The sequence below is a fragment of the Aythya marila genome (genome assembly GCF_965140915.1).
Source record: "Aythya marila genome assembly, chromosome: 7".
In the NCBI taxonomy this organism is placed as follows: Eukaryota; Metazoa; Chordata; class Aves; order Anseriformes; family Anatidae; genus Aythya; species Aythya marila.
In genome coordinates, this window is record NC_139048.1 from 21,887,327 (window position 1) to 21,912,872 (window position 25,546).

At 36.0% G+C, this 25,546-nt stretch overlaps 1 protein-coding gene across 4 annotated transcripts in view; it reads left to right on the forward strand.

The window, feature by feature from the left end:
- Nucleotides 1-25,546, forward strand: part of VCL (vinculin) — a 62,866-nt gene that overhangs the window by 25,706 nt on the left and 11,614 nt on the right. For 2 of the 4 annotated variants that reach the window (XM_082764952.1, XM_082764950.1), the window contains exons 3-15: nt 3,961-4,111; nt 5,835-5,943; nt 8,487-8,609; nt 10,294-10,454; nt 15,586-15,676; nt 16,996-17,143; nt 18,676-18,829; nt 18,945-19,120; nt 20,346-20,536; nt 22,263-22,462; nt 22,982-23,110; nt 24,168-24,317; nt 24,979-25,087. In XM_082764952.1, the coding sequence (XP_082621078.1) occupies nt 3,961-4,111; nt 5,835-5,943; nt 8,487-8,609; nt 10,294-10,454; nt 15,586-15,676; nt 16,996-17,143; nt 18,676-18,829; nt 18,945-19,120; nt 20,346-20,536; nt 22,263-22,462; nt 22,982-23,110; nt 24,168-24,317; nt 24,979-25,087 (1,892 nt within the window). Of the gene's footprint in view, nt 1-3,960; nt 4,112-5,834; nt 5,944-8,486; nt 8,610-10,293; nt 10,455-15,582; nt 15,677-16,995; nt 17,144-18,675; nt 18,830-18,944; nt 19,121-20,345; nt 20,537-22,262; nt 22,463-22,981; nt 23,111-24,167; nt 24,318-24,978; nt 25,088-25,546 lie in introns of all 4 variants that reach the window. The other 2 variants (XM_082764951.1, XM_082764949.1) reach the window with 1 other exon arrangement.

The window sequence follows — 25,546 nt, forward strand, 5'->3', positions numbered from 1 at the left end:
CAAGCCTTATTTAGGCATTTTGAGCAGGCATCTTTGTTTCATCCCTAGGGGGAAAAAAAAAAAAAAGTTCAGCATAACCTAAATTCTTCCTCACGCTTTTTGAAGAAGATAACAGCAATGAAGCTGACAGACTACTGAAAAATAGCATTGTTGGGAATAGCGTGACCCGTGTCTGTCTTCTCCACACAGAATTTGGCTGGTGTTAACATATTTATATAGTAATCACTCCTCTAAAACAAGTATTTTATTTTTTTTTAATGAAGCTGTATTTTTAATTTGTAATACAGGGATTAGATGGTTTTGGCTGTCAAACTGAGAAGAAAGAAAATGGATTTGTCATTACCTATCTGACCTATGTGTTAATGCTAAATCCTCTGTAATTAGGAGCATAAAATGAAACAACATAAGTGAATAGTGTGTTTTCCTAGTCTTAATGGAGAAATGGTTTTAGAAAAACTGAGTTCTTTCACATGCATCTCTGAACTGAATATTTAAAAAGAGCTAGCTGATTTAAAAGTAACTAAATTATATGTAACGCTACCTGGCACAATTCCCCTGCCTTTGCTTTTGTTTACATCTACAATGCAAGTTAGGCTGCAGGTATCCCTGTGCCAAAGTCTGATTTTCTCAGCGTTAAGCTAGTGAAGTGAACACAGTGAGATTATAGGGATGACTTATCTTAAGGTAAGCGTGATTAAGTTACTGGAAGGTAGATCGTATCATGGTCTCGCATTACTCTAACTATTCAGCTGTCTCTGTCTTCTTACAGGCTTGTTCTTTCATACAGTACAGTAAACACGTTGACTTACTTGCCAGTGAAGAGATGTCACCGCTTACTGTGGCTAGTAGTTCACATGAGCAATGTGAAATGTAAAATATTTGATTCTCTGAAGCGTCTTGCTTTAGTGTTCAAAGTGTCAAAACGAAAAAGACTTGGTCATTTTGACTGCTATTAGTCTTTAAACTGTTATTTATTTTTAATGACAACAACAAAAAACATTCTGAACAGTACTTCATAATTTTTTTTTTTTTTTTTTTTTTAAATGGTGCTATGCTAGAATTGCCAAACTTTGAAACAGCTTGTCAGTGAATCAAACGGAATAACCACACTGTCATTCTGAAATGTTATTAAGTCCAATACAAAATACTACTCAAAATGAAATAGACCACAAAGTAAAATGAGAGATGTTTTTCCACACGCACTGTCTGAATTTTAGCAGTTTTAATGTTTTTTGAAAGTACATAAACATTCTGATCTATACAAACCCAATTCCAGTACAGTTCTGTTGTGATCTGTGTATGTCTACAAAAATTAGTATCAAAATACATCTTGCTTACTGACCTTCAGCTATAAACGAGGTGTTATCTAATGTTCAGTACAATTTGGTTTACATATCTAGCAGTTGTTTAGCTGTTTTTTGGGCATTTAAAATGTGATTTTTATAAGCTGACACCCTGTATATTAAAATGAATTATTTATGATGTATTAGTGTGTAATGTACATTATATTACAGCCTGTGCAGGCTCTTCTGTGAACTGGTATTTTAGGATCTTTTGGTGTTGGAAGACCTTCAGCTCTGATGTTTATTGCGCCTACCTGCTTCCCTTTGCAAACTAGGTATAATATATGCTGTTTGGTTCTGAATGTGACAAAGAATAGGTGATGGTGGTGGTAACTCACAGAAACTGTCATTAACATTACTTTCTTTATTTCTGTGGCTTATTTTATCCATTTGTTTGAACTTAACATATTTTTGTCTTAAAGTGCATATATAAAATGCATACCTATCTGAAGTTTTCTTTAGTCCTATTGTGTAATTATGTAGGTGTGGATTCTACACAAAAATGCAAATTATACAAATTAAGAGCATAAAGTATCAAAGATGTTGTGACTCAGCTGTGCTTTAATGAAGTTTTAGGCTGAAAACTTACCATAGCAATGAACTTGAAGTTGAAATGAAGCAATGAAAGAAATTGAGAGCTTTTGTATGTGTTTGATTTCTGTGAGAGAACAAGCAACTCTTTGAAGTGTGGTTTATTGGGGGGCAAAAATCCAAGTAACTGATTTACACCCTACTCCCCTTGCCAGTCTTTTGTTTCCTGGCATGTATGCCTTGCAAGGATCGGAGGGCATCTGTTTTTTTTTTTTTTTTTTTTTTTTTAACATCTCTCTGCTTTTTTTTTTTTTTTTACATGGTGCACACTCCTGAGGTCTTTTAAGGCAGTGGGAAATTTGTACAAAATGGGCATTGTACAAGTAAAATGCAGGATTACCTTTTGAAAGTCCAGCTCTGAAAAAACTGCAGGAGAAATCTTTGAATCTTTAGTAACTTTATTTTTGTGCTAAATTGTGGTGACTTCTGGAGGTAATGCGCACTCATATTAGTGTTTTTTTTTTTTTTTTCCCACAAATGAAAAAGCTAGCCTTGGGATGATAATTGGCATTAAAAAGATAACCATGAAATTGAACTGTAGGAAATGAAGTATTTCTGAGCATGTCTCAGAGCTGGCTGAATAGGTGATTTGTTTAATCCCTTTCTTGGCAGAGTTGAAAAGAATAAATTTGAGAAGTAAGTTGGGAAATCTAATTTAGTGCAGTCAGTTGACTTTGATAATAGAGCTGAGTACATGGCGTAGCAATGAGCAGACCATTCCCACCTTCAAGTCCTCCTGTGTTTTCCTGCTGAATCGTGAGCTCCCACCACCTGATGTGCTGAGCAGATGTCTCAATGAAGAGCAGGTCATGATAAGGGCAGCTGACCCAATTCGATCTGCTCCAGGGAGCCGTTAGATGAAAACTACTTTATGAAAAAATGTGTGTTTTCCTGTAATAAATCTTACTTCTAGTGTAGCCAATGTTAATAGTGACCATTAAATTTTGCCATTTGTGTAGCAAGGAGCATAGGAGAGAAAACGAAATAACTAACTTTCCAATAACATTGAAAGTATGAGAGAAGACTGTGTTCAAGCGGTCAGCAGAAAATGGACTCTGAGAAGCATGAAAAACATTGAGAAATAATATTGCTGTACTGAAAGAGTTTCGTGTTTGTTGGAACTTGGTGCAGTTTGAGTGGGCACATGGCATTCAAGCATAGAGTCTGTATGTAGATTCTTCTTAAAGAAAAGGGAGAGAAAGGAGGAAAGTCATAGTCAGCATAGTCAGTAACGAGTCAGAGTCCAAGTTTTGTATTCCTTTAAGCTGTTGTGAAGTAATTAAAACAAGCAAACAAAACCCAAAGTCTTGAATGTTTCAGGTTTTGATCAGTTTTAAATTGTCATGTTAGTGGCTTGACAGAAATAACCTGTTTTTAGAGCTTATTTGCTTATCGTAGTATTTTGTGTTACTGTAATTATATATGACAGTATTTTGTAAAACCTACTTTCTGTTCTTACGTGTGGAATCACAAGTTGCATTTGACATTTATACCATACCACTGAATCTTATGGCCATTTTAAAAGCTGTTTCTCTCATATGAGCGTTAACAGACTTGGAAGAGCTAGTCTGTAGCTTCAAGGAGCAGGGCAGTGAGTCTTAGTTTTCTCATTATGTTTCTTTTGTTTCTTTGTTTAGTCTTAATAGGTAGCTATCATTTAATATTTAGCAATTCCTTCTTGAATGTCAGTGCAAATAAAAGAACAGCTGTTTTGTTTTCTGTCCCGTCATTCAGAATGAAAGGTGTTCTGCCATGATGATGGCTGGGACCTCTCCTTAATGACTCCCTGCATTGACTGCTGTACATACAATACTTCGTTCACTACACTGGAAGATTGGCATACTTCAAAAAAAATAAAAATTAGTCTTGTTAAACTAATCTCACTTTTTAAATTATAAAGATGTATAACGATCAATTTTCTTGTAGTGTTTCAAGTAGTAAGGTTAAAAACAAATCCTCCAGCCTTTTTCCATATCTGTTGCTTTTACAAAGTGATCAACAACTTTCTTTTGACGACTTCCCACAGAGTGGAGAATGCCTGCACCAAACTTGTCCGGGCAGCCCAGATGCTGCAAGCAGATCCTTATTCGGTACCAGCTCGTGACTATCTGATTGATGGATCAAGAGGTATCCTTTCTGGAACATCAGACTTGCTTCTGACATTTGATGAAGCAGAGGTAGGAATCCCAATATCAGTGACATAGGTATCTGCACAGTGGTATTATTAATTCAAATATCTACCTAACCGAGTGTTCATCTAATGTAGGCTATTGCAGTTGAATGTGATTTTGATTGTCTTAGCTTGATTGGAAGCATACTCTACATTCCTTTCTGTCAGAAGAAGCTTAGTCTTCACGCTCTGTTTTGTGAAGAGCATCTTTGCATGACATAATGCTTGTGTTGCTTATAATTATTCTTCAGAAAGGCCTGATTTTATCTACCCTGTCTTGTATTTTCCCGACATTTTTCTGTATTCCATTAACTATACCTGATGCTTAAATTCTCTGTGTCCCTTCACTGTTTTCAGTGTGTTACACCCTAACATGTCTTTCTTTGACCCCATGAGCTGTGGCAACTTAATTGGCCTTGGGGTGGAGGAGATCATGCAAATTTCAGCTGACTGGTTAGCCAGAGGACATGTTCTGATAGATTTAACAGTTGCTTCATTTTGGCTTTACTGCAAGCCAAAAAGTGGCTCAGAGGTGCTGTTTGTAGTGCCTCGGATGGGAGAAAGAAAGAGATGCAAGAAATCTTGAAAAGGAAGGGGGTGGATGGATATTGAGTATCTTATACTTGAAAGTTTTTATTTGTGTTATGAATCTTATTTAATCTTGTGATGCTCTCACTGGGAATATAGAGTCATTCCTTTCTAAATAGCAAATATTATGCTGTTATGAGGAACTGAAGCTAATGCTGTTAGAAATACTCTTTGTTAATTGTAAATTTTACCTGTGAAGCTATCTGTTAATGTAAGAAATTGTGTTACTCTTACTGCTGTTGTGAGCGGTCTAATGTGGCATCCCTATGTCACGTTTAATCAGCTCATGATACTGTTAGCATATTCCTCTGAAATGGGGAGAGTGCTATGGGACTCCTCAGTAGCACTAGTGATTACACAATTTAAGTGTTTTTAATAAATGCTACAAAGTTTTATAGGGCATAATTGTAAGGAAGTTAATAGCTTTTAATTTCCCTTTTTCCAGTGTTTAGGAAAGAGGTTGATTTCTTTGGAGTTAATGCTTCATTGAACTCTTGTCTCTTACGTGTGTTTTTTAAAAAAGACTAAATCTGTAATGATCAATTTCGCTCTAATACAAAACCTGTCATGACTGTGTCCTACTGTGCTTCAAGATAAACTAACATGGAGACAAAATTAAAATGAATTTTAGAGGAAATTATGATCTGTTCTAAGGACTGAACCCTGCATGTGGTTGATCTGAGTTAAATGTTAATTAAGTCATTCTTCAATGAGAAGTGTACATGGTGTTGTCAGAAATAATGTGGTTCAAGAGGTAAGACAATTAAGTTAAACAACTTAGGAGAACTCTGTGCAATTAAATGTGAACTAAAAAAAATAAGTAATCAATTGCTGAGGCAGAAGTCCAGAGGTAAATAAAGTACAGTCTTCATAGACAGATTTTTCTGGAAGGTTTAAGATGTTGTATCTACCTTCTCTCACTGGAGTGCTTCATAATTCTTTATCCATATATAAAGCTGTATGGTGAATGATATTTCCTATGAGCATTTGGAGTCTGCTTTCTCTGTATCCCAGACCTTTGCTAACATGATGTAGAGGTGATCACAAATGCTATACCTATTCTGTTCTAATGATAAGCTTGCATTTCTAATTCAAGTGTAACCTAGCTTCATCTAATAAATGATGGAATATTCCTTTTTTAGGTCCGTAAAATCATCCGTGTCTGCAAAGGAATATTGGAATATCTGACTGTGGCGGAAGTAGTAGAGACTATGGAGGATTTGGTGACATACACAAAGAATCTAGGGCCAGGTTTGATTTGCTGCAGTCTATCATAAACATTCGAAGCGTAGTCTTTTCCACTATCTTTTCTCCCCCACACACCTTATTCACCTTAACCAAGCTTTGAGCATTTGGATAATAATAAAGCATTTGCTTTGAAAGTGTCTGTTTAAACTAGAGCGTGACTGATTACTCTTCTGTGATTGACTTTCTCTCTTAAAAATAAAGAATAGTCAGGATGCTGGTAAATGACACACGCTATACAGGTGATATGTACTCTAATTTCCTACACTGTCATGTGAGGGAAGTAAGCATGCATTAGTCAGAATTAAAAAAAAAAAAAAAAAAAGAAACTTGTGTAATTAAGCACTCACAGCTATGAAGTCAGTTAAAATGTTAAAATGTCTGTACTAACTGAGATGGTTAGGGCTAATAGGAATTACTTGGAGTAGTAGAAGCACCATGTCATAGACTAACATCTTAATGAGGCAGCAGAAATAGCTGTCTTGCAGTGTAATGCAAAAGTCCAGCTGTTAACATAATTCTTTTCCTTCATTATTTGATGCTCTTTCACTGCTTCTTATTTCCCTGTGCTAACTCGCACTCTTTTACTGGTGGAAAAAAATGATTGGTAAGTGAAGCACTGGGTTGCTATGGAGGAAACCTACCATCAGTCTCTGTCATCCACTATTCCAAATGCTTTGATTCCAGCAAGCATAAAGTAGTTTAACAAAAGCATTCTACCAAAAGGAGATGTGCTAGAAATATAGGAAGATGTTGCGGTGAAGTTACACTGAACTGAAGAATGCTTATAAATAAGCTATATATACATATAAATAAGAATATGTATATAGTGTAAGGATAACTAGCTCATAAATGAAATTGGATGCTAACAGACTAGTAGCTCTAATGTCAGAGTACATTTGTCATCCTTGGTCTACTTGAAAATTATGCTGTTTTTATTGAATGTAAGGATATACTTTTCCCTGTTTCTAGGTCTGAAAAACTTTAATTTTCATATGAAGGTATAGCGTTCTTTAAACTTCTGTAATGTCCCAAGAGAAATTACCTTCAACTAAATAGATTTTTGCCTCCTTATGAACAAGCAAAGATCAAGCAAAACAGATAATTTTCTTTCTGTGAAATTAGTTATTTTACACTTATAATTTATGTGGTCGTTATCTTCCATGTCATTAAAATGGAGGTTTCCCTAAACTTTGATACATTTTATTTGGCTTAGTCAGAAGCCTTTGGGATTTCTCACTAACTTCAGACATAACTTGCTGTTTTCGTTGTATGATGGAGGTAATAGGTGTTAGACAACTGTCTAATTTCTTAGAATTAATCTTGTCTAAATTCATACTGTTAAACAGATACACAGTTAATCTTGTGCTTCTGGCATGCTCTAAATATGTGCTGCTTAATGCTTACAGCCCATGTCCACAAAACGTTTTATGCCAGTAGTCCTTGTTGCCTTCAGTTATATCACTGGGCATCTGACCTTACTGTCAATATGAGAATTGTATAAATAATGGGATTATAGAATCATAGAATGGTTTAGATTGGAAAGGAACCAGCAAAAGCATCCACTCCAATACCTCCTGCCATGAGCAACGGTATCTTCCCACTACATCAACCAAGTGCTTACAGGTTTTGTGATGGAAGTAGAGTGGAGTCGTTAGGTGTCTTCTGTCATTTGAACAAAAATATGATTCTGCACAATTTATCCACTCTGTGCTGGCAGTGTGGGGATTCTGTTACTATTTAGCATTGGCATTAAAGCTCATGTAACCGTTGTTATATAAAGTTGCTTAAGATGCTAACTAGCAGATTATTTGAGCCACACACTATGTAAATTTCTGCCAACTTTGTGCCCTGTTAAGGGGGAGAGGGTGGGACCATGACAGCACCAATTTAAAGCAGTTTAAATTTTTATGGAGTTCTCTCTGAAGTTTCCACATGTGCTGTGTGGTAAACCTTGCAAGTCTTAGCTCTTAGATTTGTGCTAGAATAAATTGAGTTCTTTGCACAGTTCTAGAGCACTGAAATATTTCCAGCAGAACTGAAGTACAAATGAATGCAATTCTTGAGCTCTACTAGAACCTAAAGACAAAAACTTTGAAGGCAAAACAAACAAACAAAAAAAACCAGATGTTTCCTTTTCCTGCCATTAACTCTTAAAGCTTTGATCAAATCCTAACAGAAAAGGAGGAGGAAAAAACAAACAAACAAACAAACCCACAAACCACCAAGCCTGCAAATTGGCTTCCAGAGTTCATGAGGTGACTTAATGTCTGAAACTGGTTACTCGGGGTATTATTTTCATATTTTACTGCTGGTATGTTAAATCTGGAGTTTTGAGACTTCAATTCTTCCTTGAATAGTGGCTAGGTTTTGAATCAATGACTTAGAAGCACCTTGAATGCAATTTAAATAATGACTTATAATATAAAGAAATGTTTTACATGTACTTGCTGTTATGCATTACACTTTGTTCTTGTTTAGATAGCCTAACTGTTGCAAATTAAACTTAACGCTGCATTTCTGACTGTTTAATTGCTTTAATCCTTTAGGAATGACAAAGATGGCGAAAATGATTGATGAAAGACAACAGGAGTTAACTCATCAGGAACATAGAGTTATGCTGGTAAACTCCATGAATACTGTGAAGGAGCTATTGCCAGTACTTATTTCAGGTATTTTTTTGCTGTAATTTTTAATGTCACTCTGAATCAGTATTTATTCTGAATTGGAATTACATTGTTTCATGTTGACTAAAAACTATCAGCAATGACACCGCTTCTGTACCAATGGCAAAATAACTACACGATACATTTGATTTTTTGAATGGCAGTTTGCTTTCTTGATTTTAAGTATTTAATCATTGTTTAGCATATATCCCTAAGAGGCTGTGCATTAATATAATCTTGTAAGAAAAGTTCAGGTTAAAAGGCTTGGTGTAATGGAGTAGCTCAGTTGTAGTAAGAGATAACTGATGTTTTGAAACCTTCACTTTGGACTGCTGTAGTGTTACTGGCTCTGGTGCACCAAGTTCTTTTGCAAGGACATAACAGTCTGCTGGCATCACCGTTTCCTTTTATGTGGGGGCCCCGGCAGTATCTCACTGTGCCGAGCCATGTATAGGCAGTCACAAGAGTCATTTGCTTCTTAGGGCAGCCTGGGGGGAAAGAGCAGTGAAATGTACCCAGGTATAATGTGGTCCACATCAAGTTTTGCACCGTGGTGGTTTGTAAAACAGAATAATCATTTCCCTTTATCCTACTCAGATTTTTTGCTTGCTTAATAACTGTATACAGAATATCCTTCTGTTGTATTTCTCTGGCTCGTTTTTGGCATATTATGATAATGGAGAGGAACAAAAAATGCAAATAAAATATATGGTTTAGCAGTAAACTTAAAAATTGGGCGAACACTGTTCTGTTTGGTTAAGGAAGTGTGCACAGACTCTGTTGCCAGGGTATCAAGGGATGTGAACTTGCCTTTATTTTCCTGGCTATACTGCGGAATAGATCTGCATCATAGAACAGTTCTAAATATATCACATCGCTTCCACTCCATCCCTTCTGCAAAGATAATGAGTGTAATGTTAGTATTGCACGTGTGCACAAGCTTTTTTTCTGTCTCTATTCTGAGGTATTGTGGACATCTGTTAAATAATGGCTTCAAATGCTGTTTCTTTGCCATCACAAAGGCTGGTGGCTAATGGTATTACTGGAGTGCATTTGACACTTGTCTGTGTGAGGAACTGTGAATTGTATAAAGTGAGACAGTTGTAATAATGTTAAAAATATATATATAATTAATTTCAAGTTAATATAAAAGGAAGTTGCAGTGGTGTTTTCTGGATCTCACTGCACTGACCAAACACTGTCAGCTGCAGCAGCAAGGCACTGATGGCATTATGTGCAGAATGTGCTACTAAGCAGGTTTGAACTCTTACCACATGCCAATGCCTGTGTTTCTATGTCTGACAATCTTCTTAAGTGGAAATTATGAATGTGGTTGGTGCAAGAGTAGTATTGCTATGTCAGTCTAATTAACTGGTTTCAGAGCTCAAACCTTACAGTAATGTTAAAAATGCTGTTGTAGTTATAGATGTAGACTTAATGACTTAAAAAAAAAAAGAAAAAAAGAAACAACAAAACAAAAACACACAAAACAAACAACAAGCAAGACAAAAAGCTCCAAGAAGCACAGTTGACCAAAACTACAATCTGTTTAGATAAACTGTTCCATAAAAAAAAAAAAAAAAAAAAGAAAATGCACTCTCTCCGTGTTAATGAAACAGTATTCAGGATTACCGTGAATATTGATTGTATCTTACATATAGTTTTTTTCTAATCTGTGGTATTTTCACAGCTATGAAAATTTTTGTAACCACGAAAAACTCTAAAAGCCAGGGAATAGAAGAGGCCTTGAAAAATCGCAATTTCACGGTAGAGAAAATGAGTGCTGAGATAAATGAAATAATCCGTGTATTACAACTCACTTCCTGGGATGAAGATGCCTGGGCCAGCAAGGTATGTTTCACATTTATGTTTGGATATAGAAGTCTAACTTTTGTGTTGTAGACTTGCTTGTGAATCTGAGACTGTTGAAATGTGCGTTTGTCCATCAGTTTTGTAGTACTGTTATCACATTATGTAATCTCTTCAAGGTTGAACAGCATCACCACAGATGATTGTTTTAATGTGTTTTTCAAAACTAGCTTTCTCTTTCAACAAGCTAGATTAAAGGACTGTTATTTGAAGGTGTACCAGTGGTTACTGGAGCTGAATGGTTGCACAGAAGACTTAAATTTGTTCACACCTTAGTTCTGATGTGTAATATGTAATACTGGAATACTGTGTATTCCTCTAATTTTTATTTTTTGCTACGTATAGTTAACTTACATCATATTTGACTGATGGAAATTAGGTGTAAAAGGTATTGTTCTATGCCTTAAACTGGTCCTGTAGCTATGCATCTGTTAGTGAGATTGTGTGATTCTTTTTTTTTTTTTTCCTTACTTTATACTAAAAGAGCTAGACTGTTGTCGTATTTCTTGTGCAAAAGGCGTGAAATTAGGGAATCTTTAGTCAATTTTGGGGATACTTCCTTGAACACCAACACCCCATCCCATCCCTGCCCCATTTTTAGTCTGGGTGTGGAAGTAAATTTCAAGTGTTTGTATTGTCTGAAAAAGGACAATGCTATTCTGAGCAGCCTTTCTGTGAAGGTGGCATATGGGCAGAATTGGTTCTTTGTAACTCAGTGTTAAACTGTGTAAGTGACTTTAACCACTTACCTGGAGGGTTTAGGCAGTGCTCTTAAATGTTACACAATGCAGATACTGAAATATGCTGTAAAGCTGTTTGATGGCCAGCATCATAAAAATGTTACTGTGAACTTACAGATAAATATAGCTACACAACTGACACTCCATTTTTTTTTTTTTAAGTATCTTAAGGTAAATCACTGAAGTGAACTTTTTTATGCTACAAGCAACAAGTAATTGGAAATTTATTTAAAGAAAATACTGAGACACAAACCCAGACTTATTAACAAATAAAATCTCTTGCAGAAAATCTAACCGATGTAATCTAGGCATTAAATTCACTTTGGCCTATATTGTTTGACACTTGGCCCTTAGTTTGCCTTTTGAGTTATTTTGTCACTATCACTTCCTTATTATGACTACTTTATGCATCTTTGTTTTTGTTCTCCTGTTTCTTACCCCTTTCTCACCTTTAGAAGGTAAGCTTTCTTCCACACCCTACACCTCTACCTTGCACTAAAACAAAACAAGCATGTATGTGGGATTTTGTGCTGTGTGCAGACTTGTGCTGTGCAACTTTTTATTTGTGTGCCAGCTGTAACACCATACTTATGTAAATACACATTGAAGTTTTAAATGACCCTTACTAGCCCAATGTGTAGAACTGGCTGTCATAAGAGAATGGTAATGGCAAGCTGAACTGCATTGAGACAGTCCTTCTGAATCTGATTAGAGCTAGCCCAGGATTTTAGAGCACATTCATGTGGAATGCTTTTGTGTTAATCTGTGTTACTAGCATCTGTAGTTATAAATAAAGGGTCCAGTTATGCAGGATCAAGCTTTCTGTATGTCCAGAAAGCTTTATTAAATCCGGGATTTTGTCTATTCCTTAGTTTTTCAGTAGTAGCTTTCCTTCATTCAGTTCAGATGGTTCGTATTCTTCATATTCTTCAGATCTAGGCTTAAAACTTTGATTTTGTATGTATATCTTTTAATTAAGCTTTATTTTTGGATTCAATCATTCCTGCATTGTATGAAATACAAGTACAGTTTTCTTTTACAGAAGAAATTTGGAAACTTCCATGGTTTAAAAAAAAAAAAAAAAAAAAAAAAAAAGACTTGCAAGAAGTTGGCAAGCTAGCCTTAGGAAATTCTTACTTGTGTTGCTAACAAGGCAGGTTAAATAAAGGATTTTATTAAGAAAACAGTTGGTGCATTAGCAGTATCTCTAAATAGAACATGTTGGTCATTATACATAATTCATGAGTATGTTGTACGGACGAGTATATCTAAGTATCATTTTGCTTTCTGAGCTGAAAATTTTTTAAATAGTATTTTGGTATTTGAATTAGGGCATGTTGGCAATTTGGAACAGTGTCACTAGGCATTAACCAAACATGATGACAAAGAATTTGAGCTGAAAAGCTTAGTGGGATGAAGAAGCAGGAAGTAGTTTGCTAATGGTGATGTATTATAGACCTTTTCCTTGTATTTACTGTGTATATATGTATTGAACAGTTTGTTTATTGGGAAGGAGAGGAGAAGTTCTTAATTTCTACTTGAGATTACTGTTGCATGTGTTTCATGCTTGGTGATTAAAGGAAAGCTCTTTTCCCCATGCTTTTATGGAGCAAAGTAAGGTGTATTTGGGGATGCACAATCTTGAATTTTACTGGTATAGTGTATCCATCTGTTGATTTGGAAAGTTTTTTTATTATTCTTTCTTGAATTGTGTATATGTGAAAGTATCACAAAATCTACATAGATATAGTTGAGAAGGAACAAATTTATGGAACTAGAGCTGTAGGCTTTGCCATAAACTATTTTGGGCTTCGTACAGACTCTGAAGTGCATGTTACTGTTACTGCATTGCAATAAACAGGATTTTTTAAAAATAGTATGCTGATTTAGAGTTGAAATAGTGAGAAAATACGGATCTCTAACAAAACCTTAAAAGATAAAAAGCCCTGCATGTACTTCTATTCATAGTTTTGTTCCAATTTTTCCTCTTTTCATTTTACAGAGCAGTTTAACTCATATATTCTTAGCTTTTCCTTTTTATAGTAAACTTGAAGTAATCCTCAATTCATACACTCCCATTTCCATAGAAGTGGAAGGGGTTGAAACTTTGGTAGGTGAGAAGTATCTAGTATCATGTAGGATTGAACCCTGGATGGTGAATAAGCTATCTGTTCTGCCAGAAGCTTGGCTCTGCATATTTTCTTCAAAATTCCCTTCATATGATCTTTGTGTCGGGTGTTGTGGTCCGAGCAAATTTTGGTTGTTTGCAGTTATTTCTAGCTCTAAATGAAGGGCAGGTAGGACCTAAATTTCATTTGAAAAACACATGTACATGCAGACTCCTGACACATGTACAAGCCACATGTTGCAGCATGCGTGAGCACGCCTAACACCTTCAGACGTGTATAAGAGCCACACGTGTGAACATGTGCTAACACACCAAATGCCTCCAGACATGTATGCAAGCCACATGTATGAACACAGCAAGCACCTCCAGATGCGTGTACAAGCCATACAGCTCAACACACATTGCTTAGGTAGTGCTAGCAGTTACAAAATCATGTGTAAAAGATGAAACACCCTTAATTTCATCCTTTGCTAAGAGATTTAGATTGAGAGACTTCTTAGTCTTCTTTATCATTTTGATGTAACTGCAACTCTGCAGGCAACTGAGGCAACACAAAAGGCTGCTTTAGTAAAGAGGGGAGGAGTTCCTGCCCCTCCCATTATCCCAACGCTGTCCTTTCCCAACCATCCCACACCTAGCATCTCATCAGTGTGCTAAGCAACATCTGTTGCCTTTTTAAAAATTCAGTTAATCCTTTGTTTCAAATTATTTATGGGTAGACGGGCCTGCAGTAAACCATTCATTCCAAGCGAAAGTTACTCTAGTACATACATAAAACAACAGAAAACTATCACCTACCATCACAGCTGGTAAGGGTTTTTTTTTTTTTTGCATTCATTTCAGTTTTTAAATTATTGTATGATTATTTACTTTACTCTTGTATATTAAATGCACAAATCTCAAGCTATAGAGAAGATGTCCCCCCTTCCAACCCTAGATGCGTGTCCTATCCTTTGGATGTTGTTAAATAGGTCCTGACCTAAGATTTGAGACCCAATTTCTAGGTTGGAGAACCAGTCTTCCAGGTGAAAACAATTCTGCTTTTGGTGCAGTCTCTTGGGCTGTGAATCTAGAGCCCTTAAAAATATCCAGCTGTGTTGAATGACCTTTAGAAAGTTAGTTGAGTTGTATTATAATACTCTACAAGTAGCTGACAGATTGACATGCCTAAATAAAACAGGCTTAAGTGCCAAAATGTCCCCAGTGATGTATCTTTGGGACTAAGAGTGTAGAACGAACTGCTTCACAAAAATGCGGCAGTTTTTTAGTATTGTCAAGAGTATCCCATGTTATACCAGATAGTGATCTTTGATGCTTGGAGCAGGCGCTTCTCTGTAGGAGCTGGGCATGGATAGTCCAACAGCACAAGGGCCAGGCTTTTTTTCCATGACCTGTATACTAATCATGGGATACTAGATGCATTTCAAATTATTTCCATTACATGTGTGGTAAAAAGCTATTTGGGCTTTTTCCCAACTTCTTACTTAAGGTGCTGGGTACTCTGCCTATTTGTATAGGATAGAAAACTTCTGGCCTCTAGTGGAGAGGTGATGCATGAACAATTAACAGAGTATGCAGGGAGATGAGAACTGAGTGGTTTTATCTTCTCTAGTCAAAGAAGTGCTGGAAAATAGTTGCATAATAGTCAAAGCAGCAGCTTCTTTGCTTCTGGTAGAGAAGTTCTGAGTTTAAAACAACCGCATGTGAACACATGTTTAAGTCTCCGAAGACAGTAAAATCCATATTTGAGAATTCTAGGAATTAACTGGCAGTCTGTTTTTCTGCAGACAGCAGCTATTGGATTTTAAGCAGCAGAACAGGTGAAAATTGCAGATGTGCAGCCTCTTGTACAGAAAGTAGCAAAATTCACTGGCTGATTTCCATTTTTAAAAGGTTGACTCTAATCTTCATGCTCTGATGTACACTAAGGAAAAAAATGGAACTAACTCTTAAGATGTGTGCTTAATGGAGCTTATTTTGGAATTAAAACACAAGAAAATAAAGGAATAGAGGAATCACTAAACTTGCATGCGTATTTTCTGCATTTGAGTGATACGAAAATGTCTGCCTTACTTGAAAATAAGTGACTATGAACTGCTAGTCTGAAAATGGGTTTTGAGCTGCTTACATGGGTGTGTTTCTGTAAGTAGGCTGTGCTTTATACAACTTCTGTCTGCTTTGATTGTGTTGACTTCTTATGCTTTGATTTTTTGAAAATCATTATGGTGGTTTCTCTTTTGCAAAGGACACTGAAGCCATGAAAAGAGCTTTAGCCTTAATAGATTCAAAGATGAACCAGGCAAAAGGTTGGCTGAGAGATCCAAATGCACCTCCAGGTAATATTCAAAAACAAGTGCAAAATATTTCAATTTTTTAAGGTCTGAATAGCCGTTAAGCATTAATAACTTATGCATAGTGGATCATTCTGGAGAAATCAGTAGATAGTCTTTTTTTTTAAATACTTGGAGATCTACCAAGTTGTGTTTAATGTCCTGGAAATCTGTGCCTGTTTCAAGTTCGCCAAATGTATTCTGTATAACATACATATTTTATATTTGCATTCCACTAGTAAAAGCATAAATACGTGAATTATGTTGAGCAGTATTTAACTGCAGTAGATCCTAATACTTAAAGTTCCTCATTCTGTACTTTCAAGTTTGTATAACATTAGTTTTATCTAATAGCAGACTCTCAGTATTTTTCTTTCAGTCTTGACAGAAAATGCTTAGCATGAAAAACTGCAATAAATACTATAACTACAGTCAGCTTTATTTATATAAAGGTTTTTCCTTAGTATGCATCTTTAAAACAAATAAAACGAGGTGGAGGCCTGTTCCATTCAGACTTTGAGAGATCTTATATCTGAAACACTTTGTCTGAAACTGAAGCCAAAATAATACAGTTGTAAATGCTGGAAGTGAATTATTCATATCTGTGGAGCTGCTGCTTATACCTCATTCCCTTTACCACACTCAATGCCAGAAATCTCAGTTATTTGAAAGTCTTCTATCATTTACATTGACAATTAATGAAATACAACATTAATTGTTCAGTAGCTAAAGACAAATGCAAATATAATTGTAGAACTTGCTGCAAGTCAGGCATATTACCCTGAACTAACCCCGTAATGTTTTGGTCTTCCGAGTGGTCCTTATGGCAGGACTTCTGAGCCAATTCCAGTGTAATAATTTAATGGAGGAACCAAAGGTGCCCTTATCCATGCTAGAGGATGGAACCATGGCTGAATTGCAAGGACAGGGATGTTATTCTTGCATCTTCTTTTCCCAAAATGAAATCATATTTAAAACTGTGTTAAGTTAAGGCTACATGAATCTTTTCATCCTGAATCTCTTCAGCCTGAATACATTACAATTTGTATATTTTTTTTCTTAGAGAAATCAAGCTATGATAACAAAATGATTAAATTACTTGAAATACATGGCACATGATGCACATTATTAAGGTTATGCTATGCTGTTTCAGAAAAATCATCTCATTATTCCATTTGGTGTATATCTCATAGTTTTTGATAAATATATTTTGATGACTGAACATAGTGCAATTAGTGTGGTGGGACACCATGAAAGTAGTAGTTTATTCATAGATGGCAAGGAAAGTGTTGTTTGATGTTTTACTAACTGACTGTACATCTTAGGGGATGCTGGTGAACAAGCAATAAGACAGATCCTTGATGAAGCTGGAAAAGCAGGAGAACTCTGTGCAGGCAAAGAACGCAGAGAGATTCTGGGGACATGCAAAACTCTGGGCCAGATGACTGATCAACTAGCTGATCTCCGAGCTAGGTAAATCTATTGCTTTTAATGGACAATTTTCCAGTGTTATTAAAACAGTTATTCTGAACTTGCAGTTGCATTGTTTCTTCACATGTAGGAGAGGAGGGCTGTTCATGCAATACATTTTTTCAGCAGCTCATCAGTGTAGTAAATACTTAAGTCAGAGTGTTCTAATGTCAGTTTTTTTTTTTTTTTTTGTGATGCTCACTGCCCCTCCCACCCCCCAAAAAAGAAAAGAAAAACAGAACCCATGCAGAAACTCCAGAAAGCTATTCATAGGGATCCGTTAGCTAGACATAATGGTTTCATGGTATAATATTTTCTCCTAGTACTTAATGCATCTTTCAAATTGTCAGAAAAAGCGATAGGGGTTGAGTTTTTCATTCTTTAAGAAAGGAAACAGCCTTTAGGGAAAACAAGTGACTCTTCTGACTTAGACCTAGTAAAATGCAGGGAGAGGGCAAATGCAAATTATTTTGAATGACTATGAGTTAGCTTAAGAACATATTTCCTGCCATCACTTGAAGTCCATAGACTGCCAGGCTCTCAAGTGTTGCAATGGTATGCACACAGGCTTGAAATATTTCTATATAACTTATTTCCGTATGAAGAGTTGTTAGTTTGATATACAAAGGCTTAAAAGGCCAAAATTCACAAGTACTAGTTATGCTGTCATTAAAATGATATAAATTATGTGTATTAGCTATAACAGTGGTAGTGGATGAGAAGCTGGTTTTGGTTTGGCTTCACATGGATTTCCAGCTGCATGACCTGAGAGAATGTAAGGGCTTTGTACCAGTTTTTGCACAACATGTTGGAGAGGAGCATTAAGTTGGTAAAGTCAACATGCTTAAACTTTTCCAGTAGTCAGGTGTTCTGGAATGGAGCATGAGATTTTTTTTTTTTCTAAACTACCATATTTGAAGTAATTTTTCTATCCAACTTCTAACTTCTTAGCATTTCAGAAAAAAGAGTGGTAGTGCTGGAAAGCGTTTTCTACAGTCCTGTTAATTTGTATAGTTCAGACACTTCTCTCCATTTTAAGAAATCTTACCGATAGTCCATAATCTTTATCTACTCTGTCAACATCATTGAGGCAACTAAGACATCTTCTTTTCACTTACTGGCTTCTCTTCATAATGTGAGGCATACCCTTCCATAAGGCCCGACTGACTGTCGCAGCAGTCTGTGAACGAGTAGATAATAGGTCTTGTCCTGGGCAGATAAAATGAACTGTGTCCTCAATTAGCCTTACTTTGTGACACTTTTAAAAAGTTCTTCTGAGGTTGCTAAATGTAAATTTCTAGGAAGGGAGAAATATGCTCTAAATATATTCTTAGAACATAACAAGAACAGTTAAAAACAGTTAAAAACTCCTCAGTTATTTTTGCTTTCCAAGCAAAAATATACTCTTATTTAATACTGTAATTCTTGCAATAATTGCTGGCAATGCTCATAAACGGTTTTTGTTGTCTCTTCATTAAATAAGGGCTTTTTTCAATCCTGAGCTGAATTTGTGATGTTCTTTTCCTCTTGGGCAGAGGACAGGGTGCTACGCCAATGGCTATGCAGAAAGCGCAGCAGGTGTCGCAAGGCCTGGATATGCTCACTGCAAAAGTGGAGAATGCAGCCCGGAAATTGGAGGCCATGACAAACTCTAAGCAGGCTATTGCTAAGAAGATTGATGCTGCTCAGGTACCACCAATAATTTAATAATTGCTTCAGAAGATTATTGTATTACAGTATTGATTCTTCTTTTATCTTTTGATTCTGTTTTATTTTCACTTATACGCAACTTCTTCCTATTAAGAATTGGCTTGCAGATCCTAATGCGGGTAGTGAAGGAGAGGAACATATTCGGGGAATTATGGCTGAAGCAAGGAAAGTTGCAGAACTATGTGAGGAGCCTAAAGAAAGAGATGATATCCTTCGTTCCTTGGGAGAGATCTCCGCTTTGACAGCTAAGCTGTCTGATCTGCGACGACAGTATGTTTTTTTTTTTTTTTTTTTTTTTTAATCACCAAAAATTTATCTGAATGTTTCATTTGCAGTTCAAACTGATGAAATTATTAATGAGAATATGGATGATTCATTTGGGGATATATTTTCCTCCAAGAACCGGAAATGGACATATTATAATTTCTAACTTTCATCCTGCATATAATAAAAATAGAATACAAAGAATTGTTCAGTTCTTGGAGAAAGAAAAGTTAACCTTTGTTAACATCCTTTAAAAAATTTCGTCTATAAAATATAGTATCCTTTTTAATGCTTCACCTTAATGATTTATATCTTAAAGCCTGACTTATGTGATCTTCCTCCAAAAGAAAGATGAGAGTGACTACAATTGTGTATCTATAACTTTTTTTTACAATATTTTATTTTTATTCTTTTACTGCCCATGGAACACTTGACAGGCAAACTGAAGCCTTTATAATACTCAAGCACTTCAAAGGAATGAGATAATGTGAAATTTAAGTTTGTTTATACAGACAGATGTCATCACTGTTTTTCACTCAGCAGTTTACTACATGGCAGAGTGCAATACCTAGCACTTGAATACTGAGTCAAGTATTTTAATCTCTAACTGTAAACTCTATAAAAGATAAATATTATGACATGGAGAAAATCCTGTTACCTTGTGTTCAGTGCTCAGCTGGAAATGATATTTCTATATCAGTTTTGCAAAGGAGATGCTTGAGAATGGAAGTGAGAAACTATTACTGTAAAAATTCTGATCTTTAATCTATGGCCAGTTGCAATATGTAGATAAATATTTTTTCTTTGAAGTTTGACACTTCAAACTTTTCTTGATGCTTCATTGGCAGCCCTAATGTACTGTTTTCTGGTTTATGAATAGCCTTGGGTCTGTTGCTACTTACTTTTGTACTTGCAATCTGATATTATTGCAGGTGTTCATAAGATGGCCATGGGTATGGGAAATCAAACTGATGAGTGACAATGCCATACCTTCCCCTGCCTCAGTGCTGTGTTGAGCATAAGTAATATCTAGGTGCCACAGCAGCGAAATGAGGTGGGGATTTATGTATGACAGATCTGCATTATTTGTTCTGAGATTCAAGTCTGAAATATTACTTTATTTAAAAGATGAAGTACCTCTCTTGTCTTCTTTTTCCTACAGAATTTGAGAGTAGCTGTAAAAGATCTGTATATTACTATAACTTTGTTTTTCTATTTTTTAAATCCTCAGTGGGAAAGGTGACTCTCCTGAGGCCCGTGCACTGGCTAAGCAAATAGCTACATCACTTCAGAATTTACAGTCCAAAACAAACAGAGCTGTAGCAAATACTAGGCCAGTTAAAGCAGCTGTCCATTTGGAGGGCAAGATTGAGCAAGCTCAAAGGTGGATAGACAATCCTACAGTTGATGATCGCGGAGTAGGTAAGTGTTTCTGCATGCTCCTTAACCCCCTCCCCCCCGCCTCCAGTCACAATTTTATGGTTTAACTTAGTAATTTTTTATGACTGAATGTACTGCTACTGAGATGCTGAGGATGTGTGGAATTTCTTCATTGATGATGAGACGTGCAGTTCCTGGCTGGTGGTTTATAGCCAAGTCCTGGCTGCAATATTATTTAATGAGGCTGGCCTTGATTCTCTTGGTTCTAGACAGAACAACTTTGGCAAAGAATGGGAGAATGTGTACGGTAGAACAGACAAACTTTAGACTGCTCCTTGCTTTTTAATGTCATGCAAATATAGTATCTCAAATATGAATTTATATATACTTCAGCAAATTGAGTAATTGAGTCCTTCATAAACCTTATCTAAAAATAGCACTTCCTGTATGATTTCTGGGTTATCTGAGGAGACTGCTACTTACTCAAAGAGAAAAGTGATCTGAGAATCTAAGCATGCTATCATGAAATTAAATTGAATTATGGCTTAAATTGAATTATGAAAGTATGCCTTCATGATTTTTGTTGGTCTATAACATGGTGAAATCTGAGGTGGTTGTCTTGAGGAAGCACAGAAAGTAAGCTTAATTTTTATTATTTTTAATGCAAAATAAACAAAGGGAACTTAAACCTGCTCCCCTACCCTCCAAAGTCTATAAGTACCTAGTTAATCATGAAACTTGTATACTGCAAGTTTTTTGAAGGAACCAAAGTTTCTCAGTGCTGGATGTGTACTACAGAGTTTAATCAATTGTAATAGTAATATGTAATGATAAAAATGTGTGAAAGGATGTAATGCCCCAGAACTGTAATATTTGTAGGTTAATGAAGAAAAATTCTAATTGTAACATAATGCCGTTTTTTTCTTTGCATTTAAATCCCTTTCCTTGGATTGAGACTTGACATGGTGCTTATAGGTAGGAAAGGTTATGTTAAGAATGTCAATCAGGTATGTGCTCTGTTTGATCTGGACAGCACTTGGATTACTTGTACGGTAGGATTGGCTTAAAATGATTCTTCAGTAGGTCTTTAAAGGACTTAATATATGATGACTTCCTTTAAAAAGACTACTATTGTATTACTTGAAAGAACAGAGGAACACATTGTTGGTAAAAGAACAGGAAGCTTCTGTGAGAGAGTTAAGGATGTTGCTGCACTAAAAATGACTTTTTTGACAGGAAGAACTTCAACATGCTGTGGAGGCTTTTTACGTTTTTATTTTTTTTCCAGTCCTGGACACTGGACATTCCTTTACCCATGATTTCTGGAACCTCTGAAGAGGGTATTCTGTTTTAAAATTTATGTTTTGTACATGAATTTTTCCCCTCTTCCTGCTCAGCTTGTTATGACTTGAAGTGATATGGAGAAGAATTGCAGTACTTGGAGTTTGCAAGCAATTTCTATTAGAGTCAACAGATCAGTTCTGTAGGGATATCTGACAGCTATAATGGTTAACTTGAGGCTGCCCTTGCTAAAAACAGGATGCATTTTTAGGCCTGAAGTGCTGTAACAGGCAAAAAAAAATAATGGTGAGGGGTGAATTCCTGTTTGGGTTTGAAGTGCCATTGCTGAGAAACTGCAGAAGATCCTTCTCACCACCCAGAAATGTGTTGTTAAAAAAACAGATATTCTATTCATGGGATGTTTGAATTACACTTTCACGTTTTAGTTGTCCTGTATGTTAATGTAACATGACTTCTTCCACTGTAGGCCAGGCAGCAATTCGGGGTCTGGTCGCAGAAGGTCGTCGTTTAGCCAACGTCATGATGGGACCTTATCGTCAAGACCTGCTTGCCAAATGTGACCGTGTAGACCAGCTGGCTGCTCAACTTGCTGACCTCGCAGCGAGAGGGGAGGGAGAGTCTCCTCAGGCTAGGGCAATTGCTGCTCAGCTTCAGGACTCGCTGAAGGTAAAAATCTTTTATTGGACACTGAAGCACATGATAATACATGGAAGGGTTTGTACTGCCTTGATAATGGGCTTCTATGTTGGAGGCACCAATAAACAGAGGAACAAAAAATGCAGCAAAACAAGTGGTGGTTTATCTGAGACGTTTAAAGCAAGCTTTCTACAAAACACCTTGATACCATGCTTCAGGGATTAATTCTAAATGAGCAATTTAGAAGTAAAAATAAAGAGAAGTCTTACTTTCAATGAAGATAGCATGTTAGCATTGCAAATTTGATTGTCTCATTATGCCATTCATAGCTTCTGATCCTGCTACAATGAGTGGCATGTAAGCTTCTTGCATTTCAAATGATGAAAAAGTGATTTACAGAACATGCTTATGAGATTGTTTTATCTTTATAGCTTCTAATGTAACAGGCTTTTTTTCTTTTTTCTTTGTTAATAAGAGGTTTTCTGGGATTTGAAGCCCTGTGAACTTAATGGTTCTGTATCATGAGTTTATACTTGCTGTTTTTTGAAGGATCTTAAGGCACGGATGCAAGAAGCAATGACCCAGGAGGTTTCTGATGTTTTTAGTGACACTACAACTCCTATTAAGTTGTTGGCAGTAGCAGCCACTGCTCCTTCTGATACTCCCAATAGAGAAGAGGCAAGTATATGAAAGAGTGTTTTTTCCCGTGAAGCTTCAATTATTGTTCAGTTTTAGAAGAATCACTATTTTGAGAAATGAACTGGTATTTTGAACAAGTATTCTGAACAATGAATCAGTTTTTTTTTTCACAAGCTTGTAATACATGCTTATTAATTCTGACTGCAAGATGATTGCCATGAAAATCTTCCTGGTCTCTTGGGGTCTGAGGATTGTGCTATATATCCCTGGAAACTGTGTCATCCCTGACTTCAGTAAATGCTAAAGACTGTTCCCTGTGATGTTCATACCATGTTATCTTCAGCATGCTGATAATTCTAGTGCCAAATCACTGACAACAGTTAATGGATTGCTTATCTCGACATTTATATAAGATGACCAAAGTTGTCTAATTCATGTCAAGATTAATCAGCACACTTAACCTGTTCCCTTGCTGTATAATGCTTCCCTTAATTCAGTCCTACTGGCCTTGAAGTATCCTGCTTGCAAGCTCTATTTGGCTGGTTGATTTGAACATGATCAAAATAATTACCAAGGCCTTGGGAAATTTAACTTTACAGCAGTGTAGATTTTATCAACGTATTCTGTCCTTGTGTAAATAAGAATGGTAAGAATAATGCATATGGTAAGACATAAGAATGCATATATATAATTTTTTCCAATGTGAAGCCTTGATTTTTAGAGTAAAGCCCATATTTTTCTTCCAAATGCAGTCACTTCTGGATTCTGGGTTTGAGGATTTATCTCTGTAAGCTAAAATGGTTTCAACTCAGTTGCTAGAACAGTGGTTGGGAATTAATGTACTTTATATCTCAAAGCTATGAAGTGTGATAGTATCATTTGTAGACCAAATGAGTTAGTAGAGAAGAAAGTCCACAAATGTACGAAGATAAAAATGAAACCATTTCAGACTCTTTGTGTCTTGTTGCATCATGTCAGGAGATGTGTTAAGTTTAGTTGTTAGGAAGGTGTCTCTGGTATGTGACACTTGGAGAAAGTTTTTGTTCTGTTTGGGAAGTAAGGGTTTTTAAATATATTTTTCTCTTCTGACAAATAGGTGTTTGATGAAAGAGCAGCAAATTTTGAAAACCATGCTGCTAGACTGGGAGCAACAGCAGAAAAAGCAGCTGCAGTTGGAACTGCTAATAAAACCACTGTGGAAGGCATTCAGGCAACAGTGAAATCAGCAAGGGAACTTACCCCACAGGTTTGCTTTCTTAGTCTCAAAATGCTATTATACATGTAAGGGTTGGGAAGGATTTCTGTGGAATTTTCCATTTGTTTCTGCTTATCAGAGTAAGATGTTAATAGCAGTAAGGAACGTAGCACCGACATTCTGAGAAGAGAAATAGCAAATATTCATGTATATCCTAATGGGTAGGACAAGGTAATTAAATGATGTGTCTTACTCTTCAGCTTTTGGAGAGAAGCACCAGTAACTTATCCTTGAAACGGTTACTTGGAGGCTTAATAGAGTAGAGAAAATGCTTCTTCAATGATTTTTTTCCAGATTAAACTTCTATCTAGAACTAGTGAGACTGTCAAAAGTATTGTACGTTAGTGCTTTCAAGAACCATTAGTAAATGATAAAACACTTTCTGATGCGAAAGCAAGTAAATGAAGTTAGAATAAATATTTGTATCAACAAATACTAGAGGCATTGTAAATCTTAAAACAGAACTAGAAATTGAACAGAAATTGAACTAGAACTAAGGGAGTATTAAAAGTGAGGAGCTTCATATCTAGCATGGAGAAGCAAATGCATTTTCAGAAACACATACAATGTTTTTATATATTGTTACTTAATAATTAAAAATGTAATAATTAAAAATTATTGTTACTTAATTAAAAACTTTTTTCATTCATAGGTAGTATCAGCTGCTCGAATTCTTTTGAGAAATCCTGGAAACCAAGCTGCTTATGAACATTTTGAGACAATGAAAAACCAATGGATTGATAATGTAGAAAAAATGACAGGTAAAGTAGGATTTTTTTGTTGAAGATTATATTTGTGCTTATTTACCCTGTATGGATTTCTTTATCCATTCTATTTGGTTTGAAGAGACATGTACAGAAGTAATAACTGAATTAAAAAATATTGTTTAAGAGAAATGGGAGTGTGCTCTGTGACTCCAGAAATGTGTTCATGTTAGCATAAACAAAATAACTTGCTTCACAGGACTTCGTTTTGACTGGTGGAGGAAGCAAATTGGGCTTTAATTCTTCCCTGGGAAGAACAAAATACCTTCAGTTTTGTACTTGTTGTATCACTGTAGCAGCTTGAGGCTTTTCTTTTTACATAATCTTGGCATGTTGAATGAGGACATATAATTAATTGGGGGCAAGAAAACATGTTCAAAATGATGTAAGAGCTTCATGAATGGAATTCATAAAACAAAACTACAGATGTACTGACTCTTTCTGAAACACTTAAAA